At 39.8% G+C, this 13,867-nt stretch overlaps 1 protein-coding gene across 4 annotated transcripts in view; it reads left to right on the top strand.

The window, feature by feature from the left end:
- The first annotated feature begins 3,664 nt into the window (after window positions 1-3,664).
- ESYT2 (extended synaptotagmin 2) overlaps window positions 3,665-13,867 on the top strand; it is a 64,122-nt gene continuing 53,919 nt past the window's right edge. For 2 of the 4 annotated variants that reach the window (XM_060683606.2, XM_087893058.1), the window contains exon 1: window positions 3,687-4,204. In XM_060683606.2, coding sequence (XP_060539589.1) covers window positions 3,872-4,204 — 333 coding nt within the window. In that variant the 5' untranslated portion in view covers window positions 3,687-3,871. Of the gene's footprint in view, window positions 4,205-13,867 lie in introns of all 4 variants that reach the window. The other 2 variants (XM_060683607.2, XM_060683609.2) reach the window with 2 other exon arrangements.

Genomic DNA, 13,867 nt, shown 5'->3' on the forward strand with positions numbered 1-13,867 from the left:
AAGGAAAAACAATATCAGCAGCAAAGAAGATGGATGGACAGTGGTCATGGGTATGTTAAGAACATGGTGAGAGAAGAGAACTAGGAAAATACAGAGTCAAAAACAACTTAGAGGCACATAATAAATGGGGCTCACAAACATTGTGAGCCCCAGCTTTTTGCATTTCATAAAACAAGGGGTTTGGGGAGGGGGTACAGTCTGATACACTCCTTACACCTGATTTCCTGATAGATTTTTGCTGAAAACATTGTTTACATTTTGTGCACAAAAACATTACAATCGCAAAGGGTAAAAGATGGAGATATCCTTTAGCAAATACTAATGAGATCATGGATTCAAATAAAGCTGTCTGAATTGATACAGGAGGGTCAAACATTCCATTATAATAGGAACAATGGGTTGTCATGTTTCAAAGGAAAAAAATATTTGGGTTTACAAGTAATGATGTTTAACTTTTTTTAAAGTCATGTGATGAATGCTAAAATAGTGCATTCTAACCACTGTAACCACGGTGGCGCAGTGGGTAGAGTGCAGTATTGCAGGGTGACTCTATTCACTGCCAGGAGTTCAATCCTGACAGGCAGAAGGTTGACTCAGCCTTTCATCCTTCTGAGGTTGGTAAAATAAGGACACAGATTATTGGGGGCAATATGCTGACTCTCTGAACTGCTTAGAGAAGTGGTATATAAATCTAAGTGCTATTGCTATTGCTAGTTATATAAGATTGTGGCAGAAAAAGAACATTGATTCAATAATCTGAGTTTTAATATCCTCTTCATTTAGAGAAAACTAAATGTCTATAAATCAGCATTTCTCAACCTTAGCAACTTTAAGATGAATGGATTTTAATAATCCAGAATTCCCTTGTCCTCCATGCTGGAATTCTGGGAATTGTTATTCACACATCTTAAGGTTGTTAAAATTGAGAAACACTGGCCTAGATACTGAAGACATTGATAGGAAACAAAAAGAAATGAGAAAAACAATCATTCCTGGAATTAATAACCTGAAAACATTTTGACAATAATGTACAGATGAAGTGCCTTTTTGGGAGAACTACTTTTACGATGTCCTGATTGTGCTTTCAATTGCTTGAATTTAATGCAAGATGTACCCAGATTCAGGAACTGCTTCAGAGGTGGTATTCAGCACCTTTTGACCAGTTCTGGAAAACAGGTAGCGGAAATTTTGAGTAGTTCAGAGAACCGGTAAATACCACCTCTGACTGGCCCCACCCCCATCTATACTCTGCCTCCCGAGTCCCAGCTGATCAGGAGGGAATGGGGATTTTGCATTAACCTTCCCCTGCCATGCCCACCAAGCCATGCCACCCCACCGTGGTTTACTGGTAGTAAAATTTTTTGAATCCTACAACTGAACTGCTTGGTGCCCATTGACAATTGGCTGTTGACGAGCCATGATGTAGTTTTCCTACAACAAATTCCACATTATTTGTTGATCTTAAGGGACAAGACATATTGTGGTAACAAATCAAGGATTACCTGTACTGTCTGCATTTGTGCAGTACACTGCACAAAAATGACATTGACTAGGCTATCTTGACTTGAGTAGTTTTAAAAATATAATCCTGTATACACTATTTCTATTTGTTTGCAATTATTACTTTATTTTAAAATTAATTTGTATAGATTTTGTTTTGTGAGAATCCTGCTAAGAGTTTAATAAAACCACTGTGTTGTATGAACATATAGAACAGAATTGAATAGAATTCTTTATTGGCCAAGTGTGATTGATTATATCCATAAGATGTCAATAAAGTAATTTCTGACTAAGAACATTTTTATTTTCCTTTATGAATACATGTGCCTTTTTAATCTGTTTTTAAATTCATGTTAACACAGCTTCTAAGAGATTATTTAAATCTAGACAGTGGCATTAAAAGCAGTGTAACACACTATAAACTTCATACATCCACTTTATGAATTTGCCACATAAATGACAAATTAATTAGTTTGTAAATTAATTTCCCTGCATCAAATTATTTGGGATTATAAACCTCCAGAGAAGAGAATTGTTCTAAGTAAAACCAAGGATTAACATGGATTTAAGAATGTGTTGAATAACAAGCAATAAATTGATAAATGTAATTTGTATGCAGATCCACAATGGAAAAAAGGCTACATTAATTAATTATTTATCTGGGGATTCATCAAGCCTTTCTGAAAATTTGAATCCGATTTTCCTCAGTTGGGACCCTCCAAATATGTGGAAAATATTTGCTTGCTGCTGGATCTGGGAATAGTAGTCTCAAGATATCTGGGAGGTTCAAATAATGAGTGGATTTTCTTTCTTTTAAGTCACAAGTTTGTTTATCATAGTTTGTAATATAAATCAGAATAGCTGGGTAAGAACAAATTAAATCATATAAACTGAATTGGCTGTCTTTGTACCCCAAACTAATATTGTTTACAACCAACAATGATTAGCTCATACAACACTTCAGGAATAAAACGTTAATCAAATTGAATTGACTTTCTTGTGAGCATTTCATATTTCTTGGAAATAATATGGAACTGATTTGCCTGAGTCTTATTACCCATGCAACCACTTTTTGCTTAGCTTTATACGATTAAGCAAAAAGTGATAATTCTGCTACGTGTTGCAGGTTCACATTGTGTTGTGAAGCACATGCTAACCAGTTACATTTTGTCTGGAATTTTTTTTATTGCATCCCCTGAAAGCAGAAATTAGCTTAAGCTAGTAAACCTATTGTGCAATTATAGCTAGGAAACCCAGAAATGTTAGCAAGCAAGGAGGATACTTCATGGAATACTAAGAACCACCAGAAGACTAATGTCTTCCATGAAAGCTCACCCAATGATTTTGGGCCAGTTGTTCCTTATTAATCTAATCTTTTAAATGTTCATTTATCTCTTTTCACTTGTAAAATTTTAAATTTGTTTTTTGTTTTTAAGTATGCATTTGTTTTATATTGTTTTATTATGTTGCTTGTAAACTACCAATAGTTACTTATGTGAGATAGGTGATGCAAAAAATTGATAAGAAAGATTAAATATAATAGATATAATAAACAATCTCCTTTTATAGGGTGATTATTCTGGGAGAAAAAAAATAGGTCTCCTATTACTTTTAGACATTCCAATTAAAATGGTAATCCCCAAGTGAATCACATTACAATGTCAATAAGCATGTTGCGGATGAGAATCTACTTTTTTTAAAAAAACATCACAACGGATGCATAATATGCCGCCCCAGTGGTGTGTACTGTATATAGATAGGCAAGGGCTGGGCCAGTGATTTTCAAACTTGGAAAATTTTAAGATATGTGGACTTCAACACCCACAATTCACCAGACAACTCCACACATCTGAAAAGTTGCCAAGTTTGAAAAAAAAACAAAAAACAATAACAGTGGGCTGACCCAAGAGAGTGAGACCGTGTTGAGCAACAATCTAAATAATCCCAGGTCAAACTAAACTCGCATAAATGCACAGGGAAAAGAGGGAGGAAACTGAGCCAGGGAGAAATGCCTATGTGTCCCAGTTAGAGGGAATTTCTCCGTGTCGGGCTCTCCCTTCTAAAACCTTGGTAGCCCCCGCCTCCCCTTTCCCTCGCGAATGGTTCGCTCCGAGCCCGTCAAGCCCCGCCTCCCTCAGAACCCGGAAGAGCGTATCCGAAGGAAGGGCAAGGGGGTGGCGGGGTGGGCGGGGCGGGATTCGGCCGTGGTTGTCCCTCAGCAACTGCGAGGCGGGCTCAGAGAGGGAGGGAGGGAGGGAGGGAAGGAGATGCCTGGAGACGCCCCCGTCCGCGCCCTACCTTCATTCCCGCCCTCCGACAGCGCCTCAGCGGCGGCAGCTCCACGGGCAGGGGCCACAACCGCGCGGAGAGCATGAGCGGCGCAGGGGCTGAGCCTCCCGCGGCCCCTGGGGTCAGCCCGGAGGTCGATACTGAGCCGCCTCCGTCTCCACCGTCGATGCTCAGCGTCGATGTGCCGGGGCTGCTGTCTCAGTTCGCGCGGAGTTTCGCGCTGGTTTTCCCCATCTACCTGCTGGGTTATCTCGGGCTGAGCTTCAGCTGGGTCCTGGTCGCCTTGTTATGTCTCTTCTGGGTGCAGCGGCACCGAGGCGGAAAGAGCTCCCGCCTGGGCCGGGCTCTCGCCTTCCTGCAAGACGAGGAGCGGGCGGTGCGGCTCACCGTCTCCACGGGAGACCTTCCCGCCTGGGTGAGTGAAGGGGGTGGGTGGGTGGGTGGGTGGGTTGACTGTCTCGCTCTCTCCGGCTTGTCTGTGGGGAGTTAGCGCTTCCTCGCTCGCCTTGTGGGTGATGGCTTCCCGGAGAGAAAGTGGGATTTGGGCTCGAGGGGACCCCTTGGGGGTCTTGTGCTCCTTTAGTCCTTTGGGTGGGTGGAATGGTTGGGTGGTCGGTCTTCAGCAACGGTTGGGCCGAGCCACAGAAAAAAAAAAGCCAGCCTACTTTGAGCCTCCGCTCGTCAGGACGCAGAAAGTTGGGCGAATTGGCTAAAACATGGTTAAAACAACAGCAACAAGAGCTTCCCCCCCCCCGTGGAAACCACGCTTTTCCTGGCTTTAACCAGGCGGGTGGGTGGGTGGTCAATTGCAAAAGGGTGAGAGTTGCCTTCCCCCCTCCCCTCCCTTCTTGAATTCCTGAACGTGCTTTGGAATTTATTTCCTGGGGTTGAAAATTATGGCAGTCAACGTGTCTGGAAGGGTTTAGGAAATTTAGGAAAGGCTGATTAACTCCAATCAGCCTCATCTGGGTACAGATCCACCTCCCGGCCTTTCTGGAAATGAATCTGCCTCTTGGGAAAAAGCCTTGGCTGTCATCAACTGTTTCAACCCCTTGTGGAGAGGTCGGATGAGTGGGTCCTAAGTTTTCTGGAGAAATAACTCGGTGCTGGCTGGGGTTGCATTATTTCATATAGGTGTAAGAGGAAATGGATCAGTAGTGGGTTGCGCCCCCCCCCCGATTCGCACCGGTTCTATAGAACCGGTAGTAAAACCGGCGGGAGGCTCCGTACACCGACCCCGACATCACGAAAACGCTTCTGTGCATGCGCAGAAGAGCGCTTGTGCGCGAGCGGCCCTACTGCAAACCGGTAGTAAAGGTAAGTAGAACCCACCCCTGAAATGAATGGATGTATTCTTTTTCTCTTATGTCCGCAAAACAATCATTAGGTGATTGAAATGGTGCAGGGGCCTGACCCACTACAATATATTTGGTTTTCAATATATTTAGAAATGAGGATCATACCATGCTTTTGGCAGTATTTATTTCCTTCCTCATAAATAACTTTCCTCTGGTTGTCCTTTTGTTTTCAGGTCAAATGCAACATATTATTTCTTTTGAGTCTCTTGTTAAGAGCACTAAGGCACTCTTGAACTATTGCTTCATGTGTGTCATAGGATGTAAAATTTGTCTTGGGGAGATTTGTCTACACACTGTACAGTATACAATTGTAAGCCACCCAGAATCAGTTGGCTGGGATGGGCTATAGACATTGAATAAATAAATGCATAAATAATGTGTAAACTTTGTCCTGTTAGCCAACCACGCCAAACGGATGTTGCCTCTGAAGTTGTGGAAAAAGGAAATTGGAATTATTTTTAAATGCAGCACATACTTTGGATAACACCTGTTTGATCTTAGCTACCTGGCTGTTTATCTGCACATTAGCATGAACTTCATAAGTTTTCTGAATAACTGTTTTTATTCCAGACTCTTCCTTTCCCTCTTTTTTTAGTAGCTGCATGAAATGTGAGTAATTAGTGGGTGTGTCTTCCCTAACAGTCACTAGGAACGTTATTGTGTAAGAAAAAATCCAAGAACTCCTTTCACTTTTTTTAATATTAAAAGATTATAAAAGATTAATACAACTTAAATATGACACATAAGTTTGTTCATGCTATCTCTCAATAAATTTTTGGGAATTGTTTACAGTTGGGACACCTTGCTATTTTTTTGAAAAAAATGTTCAGTCATAGTGAACTAATGAAATTCTCAAACTGTAGCCCCATGAAATGAAATTCTAATGTTCAGAGCAACTGCTTTCTCTCTGAAACGTATCTTGTCAAGAAAAGAGATGAAGAAGATAGTGTCAAATGTGATAAGGAGCAGAAGATTATCTCTGTAAAGGAGTGCGTAGCTGGCTTTGTATAGATATTCATGTTTTATATTTTACAGCGGGTGTCACTCGCATTGTCACATCATGTGACGTATCATAACTCCCCCCCTTCATTAAAACGGGTGAGCGTGGCCAGCATGTGACGCATCTGGCCTGCAGGCCACGAGTTTGAGATCCCTGTTTTACAGAGTATACAGAGTGTATAAAGAGAGGAAAATAATATTTGGTAAGCAGTTCTGGTTGAGAACAGTATATATCATATCCCTCCATAAGAGGTCCTTGTGTCAATTCAGAATTGGTTCCAGACCTGTCTGATTGGATGAGGTTGTTTTGAGAGCTGAGTCATTTTTTTGCTCTCATTGTGTCAATTTATTTGGAAGTGGAACAAAGCTAGTCTTCTTTTTCCTCAGTAGTAAAATTTTATGAGTGATTCATGTTCTCTTTGATCTGAGGTCTGGACTGTACCTATACCTTACAAAAAGCTTTCTAAGAAAAATCAAATATAAAAAATAGATTTTATTATTTATTTATTAAACTTGTATACTAGCTATCTTGCCAGATGGCTTACAGTCGATTAAAATTAAAATATTAAAACGATAAATAAGGATAATACATTTAAAATTCATTTAAAATAAAACTAAACAGGATGGCAAGGGCAGGGAGCAAAGGGTACATAGGAAGGAAGTAGGATGTTATTTACAAATTTTCATCGATTTGCAACCATAATTGAGCCCAAAATTTCTGTTGCTAAGTGAGACATTTTTAAGTGCATTTTGTCCCATTTTACAACCTTTGTTGCCGTAGTTAAGTGTATCTGGCTTTCCCATTGACTTTGCTTGTTAGAAGTTTGCCAAAGGTGATCAAGTGATCCCAGAAGACTGAAACCGTCATAAATATGAACCAGTTGCTAACAAGCATCCGAATTTTGATCATGTGATCATGAGGATGCTGCACTGGTTGTAGGTGGGAAAAACAGTTGTAAGTCACTTTTTTCAGCGTCGTTTTAATTTCAAACGGTCACTAAATTAACGGAATGAATAAGTCAAGGACTACCTGTATTCCATTAACTACTTCTAAAGCGCCACATTCCCATTGGGGCCCTAGGCTAGTTGGCGCAGCCATGCCTTCAAGGCCTTTTGGAAGACCAAAAGGGGGAGAACATATCTCGTTCACAAGTGTGACCAATGCTGTTTCTGTCCCATAACTGGCCCTGGAATCTGGCTAAAAAAGGAAGATGGGAGACTATGGAAATTGTCCAGACAGCTGGGGTAAAGAGATTTTTTTTTTTTTAGGAGGGAGCAAACCAGGTCCTCCTTAAAAGATCTTGAAAATGTCTCATCCTGCAGTGAAGAATTTATCATTGCTTAAACCAGGTGTCAGCAACTTGTGGCTCAGGAGCCGCATGTGGCTCTTTGGGACCTCTGCTGTGGCTCCCTGTCGGGTGATCCCACCACTGGCTGGTCCCACCCCTCACCCTCCCTCCCACTCAGTCCTTGCCTGGCCTGGGAAGGTAAGGGCGATGGCGGGGGATGGAGAAGCAGCCATGGCAGAGACAGAAAGATACAAAGGGGGGGGGGAGAGAGAGACATAGCAAGATACAGAGAGAGGGTGGGGAGGGAGGGAGAGAGAGAGATGTCAAAAAGCTTTTGTGGTTCCCTATGTTTTTTAACCGGTTCTCTGCCCTAATGATCGACTGGGTAGGCATGGCTAGGGGGTATGTCATGTGACTAGTGGAAGTGAGTGACGAGTTGGCCACGCCCACCCAGGTTTTATGGCTCCCGGTGTTTTCTTTTCTGTGGGAAATGGGTCCAAATGGCTCCTTTAGTGTTTAAGGTGCAGACCTCTGGACTAGTGGAAGTGAGTGACATCGAGTTGGCCACGCCCACCCAGGTTTTGTGGCTCCCGGTGTTTTCTGTGGGAAATGGGTCTAAATGGCGCCTTCAGTGTTTAAGGTTGCAGACCCCTGGCCTAAACTCACCCAGTTGCCATTGTCCTGAATGCTTTCACCAACCAGGATGGTAAGTACTGAAGACTCTTCCCTTCAACAGGTCCAAAGGACCAAACTATTGCCAGTAATCAGGTAGATGTTTTCCCCAGGCATCTCACACAGACCTGCACCACACCTGGGTTCCAACTTGGGACGAATCTGAGCAACTCTCACCAGGTGTTCCACAACTTCCTTTACATGGCTCTGAAGAGGGATTGAGTGATCCTGAACAGGGCCACCAAGTAACACTCTGTGGACACCATAAAAGAGTAGAGAAATAAAAGTGTTTCACTGCTGTTACTGCCATGAGGTAGGCCTTAATAGTAGCACTAAGCCAAGGGTGTCAAACTCATGTCATGGCAGTGTCACTTGATATATCACAATTTTTGTCCTCTCATTAAAGGTGTAGGCGTGGCCAGCGCGTGATGCATCTGGCCCAAGGGCCATGAGTTTGACACCCCTGCTCTAAACCCTAAGTGGTTGGTTTCATCACTCATTTTCCTCCAGTCTAAACAGTGTCTCAGTCATTTTCAGAACCTGCAGCTTCTCTGTAAACCATGGGGAGTATTGGGAGTGATCGGTCATAAGAGGCTGCAGAGTGTGATCCGGTCGAATGCCTCAGCCGCCTTATGGTTCCAAGACGTGACCATGATTATGTGGCAAAGTCCCTGGGAAATCCCCCAATTTCTCCTGGAACCCATTCAGTTCTACACAAAAGTGCTTTTCAAAAGGTATCTGAATTTTCTTAGGTTTTTTTTTTCTTGAAAAAGTTTCTCTTCTTATCCAAGAAGCTTCTTCAGTTCTTCTTGGATGAGAAATGAAATGTTTTGATGGGAACCTCCCCCCTCTCCCCCCAAAAAAGTGCAGTTGCCTTTTGAAAAGCATTTTTGGGACAACCATGAGCAGGATGATTGATAATCTCCATAGACATTCAAGACATTCAAGTCCATCAATCGTCGGGAACAGACTGCTTGAATGGGCCTGTGATTTTAATAACCTCTAAGAGGAAGCTGTTACGGCTTAAAAACCTTAAATGCAGGCAAAAGTGTTATAGCTGGCTGGGCTTTCTTGAAAAGGAAATTAAGGATAGTGAATCTCAAATGTATCAGTCAGGAAGAAAACTAAGACATTAAAAACAAATCAGTGTAGTTAAATAAGCAGCTTATGAAGGAGCTGAGGCTGAAGAAGATGCTTATATGAAATGGAAGGTAAGGCAAACAGCCAAGAAAGCTCAGAAATGTAGCAATGAGGTTAGGAAGGCGAAGGCAGAAAATAGCCTCAGGCTCACAAGGAAGGTTTCTTCAAAATAATTTAATAGCAAGAGAAAGGTGAAAGAAAAAATTCATTTCAAATGAGAGGAGAAATCTACAGTCCAAGTAGAAACATCTTGACAGATGACCAAACCTAAATAGCAAAGGAAGTCAGCAGCTATTTTGCTTCTGCATCCAAAGGATATACATATACATATACAAACATACATACATACATACATACATACATACATACATACATACATATATTCATTTATTCATTTAATTAAATGAATTATTAATTAACAAATACCATTAAAAGATGGGAGGAGAGGCACATTGAATATATGGGGAGAGATGGGGTCTTTCCCAATCCATAATTGAGTAGCATAGATTTTAAATGAATATTCAGAGGAAGAGTTTACATCTGTAAAGATGTGGTAAAGAAGCCATTTTGAACGTCTTCAAGTTCCCAGGTCTTGAGAGGTACCTCATAAAACAGTGAAGTTGCTGGTGAAAGGACTGCTGTCAATCTTTGCACTTTAGAAGACTCATGAAGAGCAAATATGGTCCCCTTCTTCTTCTTCAAAAAAAAAAAAAGGATTCAGTAATTATTGACCAATCAACCTAGCTTAACATTAATATCTAGTAGGCTGTTACCTACAGCAGATAATAAGCATGTCATTTGTAAACTTGTAAATAGTGCTTTGATTGGTAAGTGTCATCATGGCTTTGTCAAAAATAGGTCATATAAGAAAAAAATTATCTTCTTTGATAAGATAATTATGGTAGTGGAGTAGGACAATGCCATGTATATAATCTATTTCATTTCAGTCAAGATTTCAAATTTTATAAACAAGATATTTTATAAACAAGCTGTTAAAACTTAATTTGGATAGTATTATAGTAAGGTGGATCCATGATTGGTGGACTAACTGCACTTAAAATCAGGATTATTTGCTCTATTTGAAGATCAGATGAGTAAACATAATCTATTCCCTTAGCATATTAATTTACAAAAAATTAGCAGCATACATGAGAACGGGTTTAACTACAATCTTCGAAACTAATGCCAGAAGAGCTCAAATACTCAAAGGTATAAATATGCAAATACAGTTTTAATCATGTTTATTTGTGCGCTCTTTATGTAGCATTACAGTTAGTATGAGATGTTAAGATGTGTGATATTGTCAGACTGAATGCCTTGAGGAACTGTTAAAGGAGAATGTTGAGTTATATAATTGTCACATTGTCTGCAGCCTATAATGTATTCGGTTTTAGGCAAGGCAGTAGAAAACAATGTTTTGACAAAATGTCTGGAAAACAAAAAATTAAAATTAACTTGGAATATATCACCTAGTTCTATTTTTAGCTCAAATTCAGTGTACTTTTCTTAAATAATTTTTAGTTATACATAAAAACTCAAAAAAGGACCATTATCAAACTTTTTATTCAAACAAAGCTGTTCGAGCAGTTTGTATATAACAAAACAACCTTCTACCCATTGGAACGTCCTTTGTCAATATTTACTTTTGTTAAAAAATAAACAGAATGATCATTGGTGGACAAAAAACTGTGGGCAGGAGTGACTTCAAATTTCCTGTCAGCTTTCCATTGACTTTTCTGGTGGGAAACTGACCGGGAACGTTGGAATTTATGATCTCATGACAGTTGTAGCACTACTACAGTGGCTACAAGCCTGGAAATAGAAGTCTTGAAGGTCCTTGAAATTTCAATTCTATGAGAGTAATGGCTCTTAGATTTTGGACACTTTCTTAAAATTAGCACATTTGCGGTAGCTTGATTCAAAAGTGATTGCTCTGGAATCCACTGTTTTGATTAACGGAAGGTTACAAATAGATAACACAGATTTTTTGTAGCATGTAGATTAATGGAGGGGAAAAGTTGAATCCTGTCCTTGTCTTATAAAACCAAAAGAGAAATAATGTGAAGGGAAGAGGTTCATATTTAAGTTTGAATTGTGTGTGTGTGTGTGTATAAAATGCATTTTTCAAATTATCTATTTGTACTATTCTTCTCCCTCTACCTACTCCCAAAAGCGTTGCTATGCTGGCTCATTTTGGCAGGGGATGGCAGGAAGAGAGGTAAGTGAAGAAAGCTGGGAGTGCACCAAGGATGATGTAGTCCAAAGCACGTTCAATCCAGCTTCTCAGCCATATATGATATGGCAATATAAAGAAGCAGTGCCTATATTAAATAACAGTGATCTAGAAAGATTCAGGTAATCCTCAATTTACAATCATTGGTTTAATGATGGTTTAAAGTTATGAAAAGTTATATATGACCTATCCTCAAAGGTACAACTATCACACCATCTGACATCAAGTGATTGCAGTTTTGGTGCCTTGCAGCTGGCTTGCATTACAACGGTTGCAGTTCCTGCAGTCACATTGTCATGATTTGCGATCTTCCCAGCTGGCTTCCAACATGGAAAGTCAACTGGGGAAGCCAGATTTATTTAATGACCACATGTTTCGCCTAAAAAACGCAGGATTTGCTTAATCAGGGTAAACATGGTTGGAAAATCTAGTCCAATCATGTCATGACTCTGACTACATTGTTTAGTGAACAATATTCCAGCCCCATTTGTTGATGTAAATCGAGGATTATCTGTATTGGAAGTAGATTATCATTTTAATGATAGTGGCAAAGATGTCATTTCATATTGCACAGAAGACATAAAGGTCTTTAAGGTTGATTATGGCATGGTTAGATTAAAGACTAGGATATCTAATTACTGATGTTGCCATGAAACTCGAGAGAAAGAATCACAGTATGAATATAAAATCTAATAAACATGAACATGGGAAAGGTCAATAAAAGATGAAAAGAATCAATTACATATTGAAATCTTAGACTTAAGCAATTTGATACAGAATTACACATCTCAGGAGATCATAATTTTTACTACTCAGGATATAAGAAACAAAGAAGGAATGCCAAAATTGGAAATAGTGGGAGGAAAATATAATTGGACTGAAGGATCTAAAAACAGTATATTGATAGTTTTGAACTTTGGTGGTGTAAAAGACTCCTGCGAACACCATGGATAGCCAAGGAAGGAAGGAAATGGGTCATAGAATAATTAGTGCAGTTCTTCCTCAAAGTAGAAATGATAACAACATGCATATGGAAAGAGCTACTTGTGTTGAATAGTCTATTCACTGCTCACTCCAGAAGTTCAGTTCTGAGTGACTCAAGGTTGACTCAGCCTTCATCCCTCAGAAGTTGGTAAAATGAGGACCCAGATTGTTGGGGGCAATATGCTGGCTCTGTAAACCGCTTAGAGAGGTCTGCAAAGCAGTATATAAGTCTAAGTGTGATTGGTATATAATTCAGCAAAAAGTGGAAGGAAAGAGAACAACCAGCAATATGATAGTGACAATGGATGGTTGAAAATCTGAAGACCAGGTTGGGAATAAATAATTGTGGAGAAGATCTATCCATGCATTGTTAAGAGTTTACGCTAATTTGATGGCACATAATTGATCTTTGCTCCCTGGTTTACAGCAGGTATCAGCACTTAACTAAACCATGGTTAGGTATTAAATATCAAATTTTAACCTAAAAAGCTATTAAATTATAACCGAACACTGAGCGGTCTTCCTCAGTCTTCATTCTCCAGATGAACATCCAACATTACTTCAGCCTGCCTGCATGAGGCATGTCCCAAATTTATTTATTTGTTTGTTATATATGTTGCCCATCTCCCCAATAGATCAACTCTGGGTGGTTTACAGAACATAAAAAGGTAAATAGAAAAATTACAATTTTAAAAGTAAGCTCATTAAAATTTTAAATGATGCAAAAAACCAAGGAGATGGACAGAATGGAGGTAAGGCCGTCTTACCTAGAATACAATAGGAAATATAGAACTGCACACAACAGGTGTACAGGTACAGTCTCTCCAGTGCCAAATAAAAGTGGAATAAGGACTTTGTTGTAGACATTGACAACAACCTGGACATAAGGCAGTAGTGTAAAATAGCTGCTATTAGGGCTGGCCAGCATCAAAAGAAATATTGTACCATGATTTATTCCCTTTTTATTTTTATTTCGTATGGCAACTGCATGGGATAATTTTTAGAAAGTAATGTTAAATTTGCATAGGAACTGTTCTGATGCAAATCGGAGTGATTTGCATCAGATTTACATCAATAGTGATTTGTAGTGGGAGAACAGTTGTGGAAAAATAAAATATTGGGGAAAATCAACCTCAGTCATTGCTACATTGTCGTGTTATAAAGGAATCTCTATTTTTGAAAATTAGCAGTACTCCTGGCCCCAGAAACAATGAGCTACACACTAACAGCAAGTATAACATATGGGTATTTAAAAATCCGGTAATGTGACCCATAATTTATTGTGGCATTAATTTAAATACTGTACTGCCATTTGCTGTAATAAAATCTGATAACTTTAAAATGCAACTATCTGTGTAATCCCTCCTTAAGTGAAGAGATTGAGACAGATGAATTTAGGCAGC

The sequence above is a fragment of the Pantherophis guttatus genome, chromosome 4 (genome assembly GCF_059756535.1).
Source record: "Pantherophis guttatus breed Tessera chromosome 4, ASM5975653v1, whole genome shotgun sequence".
Taxonomy (NCBI): domain Eukaryota; kingdom Metazoa; phylum Chordata; class Lepidosauria; order Squamata; family Colubridae; genus Pantherophis; species Pantherophis guttatus.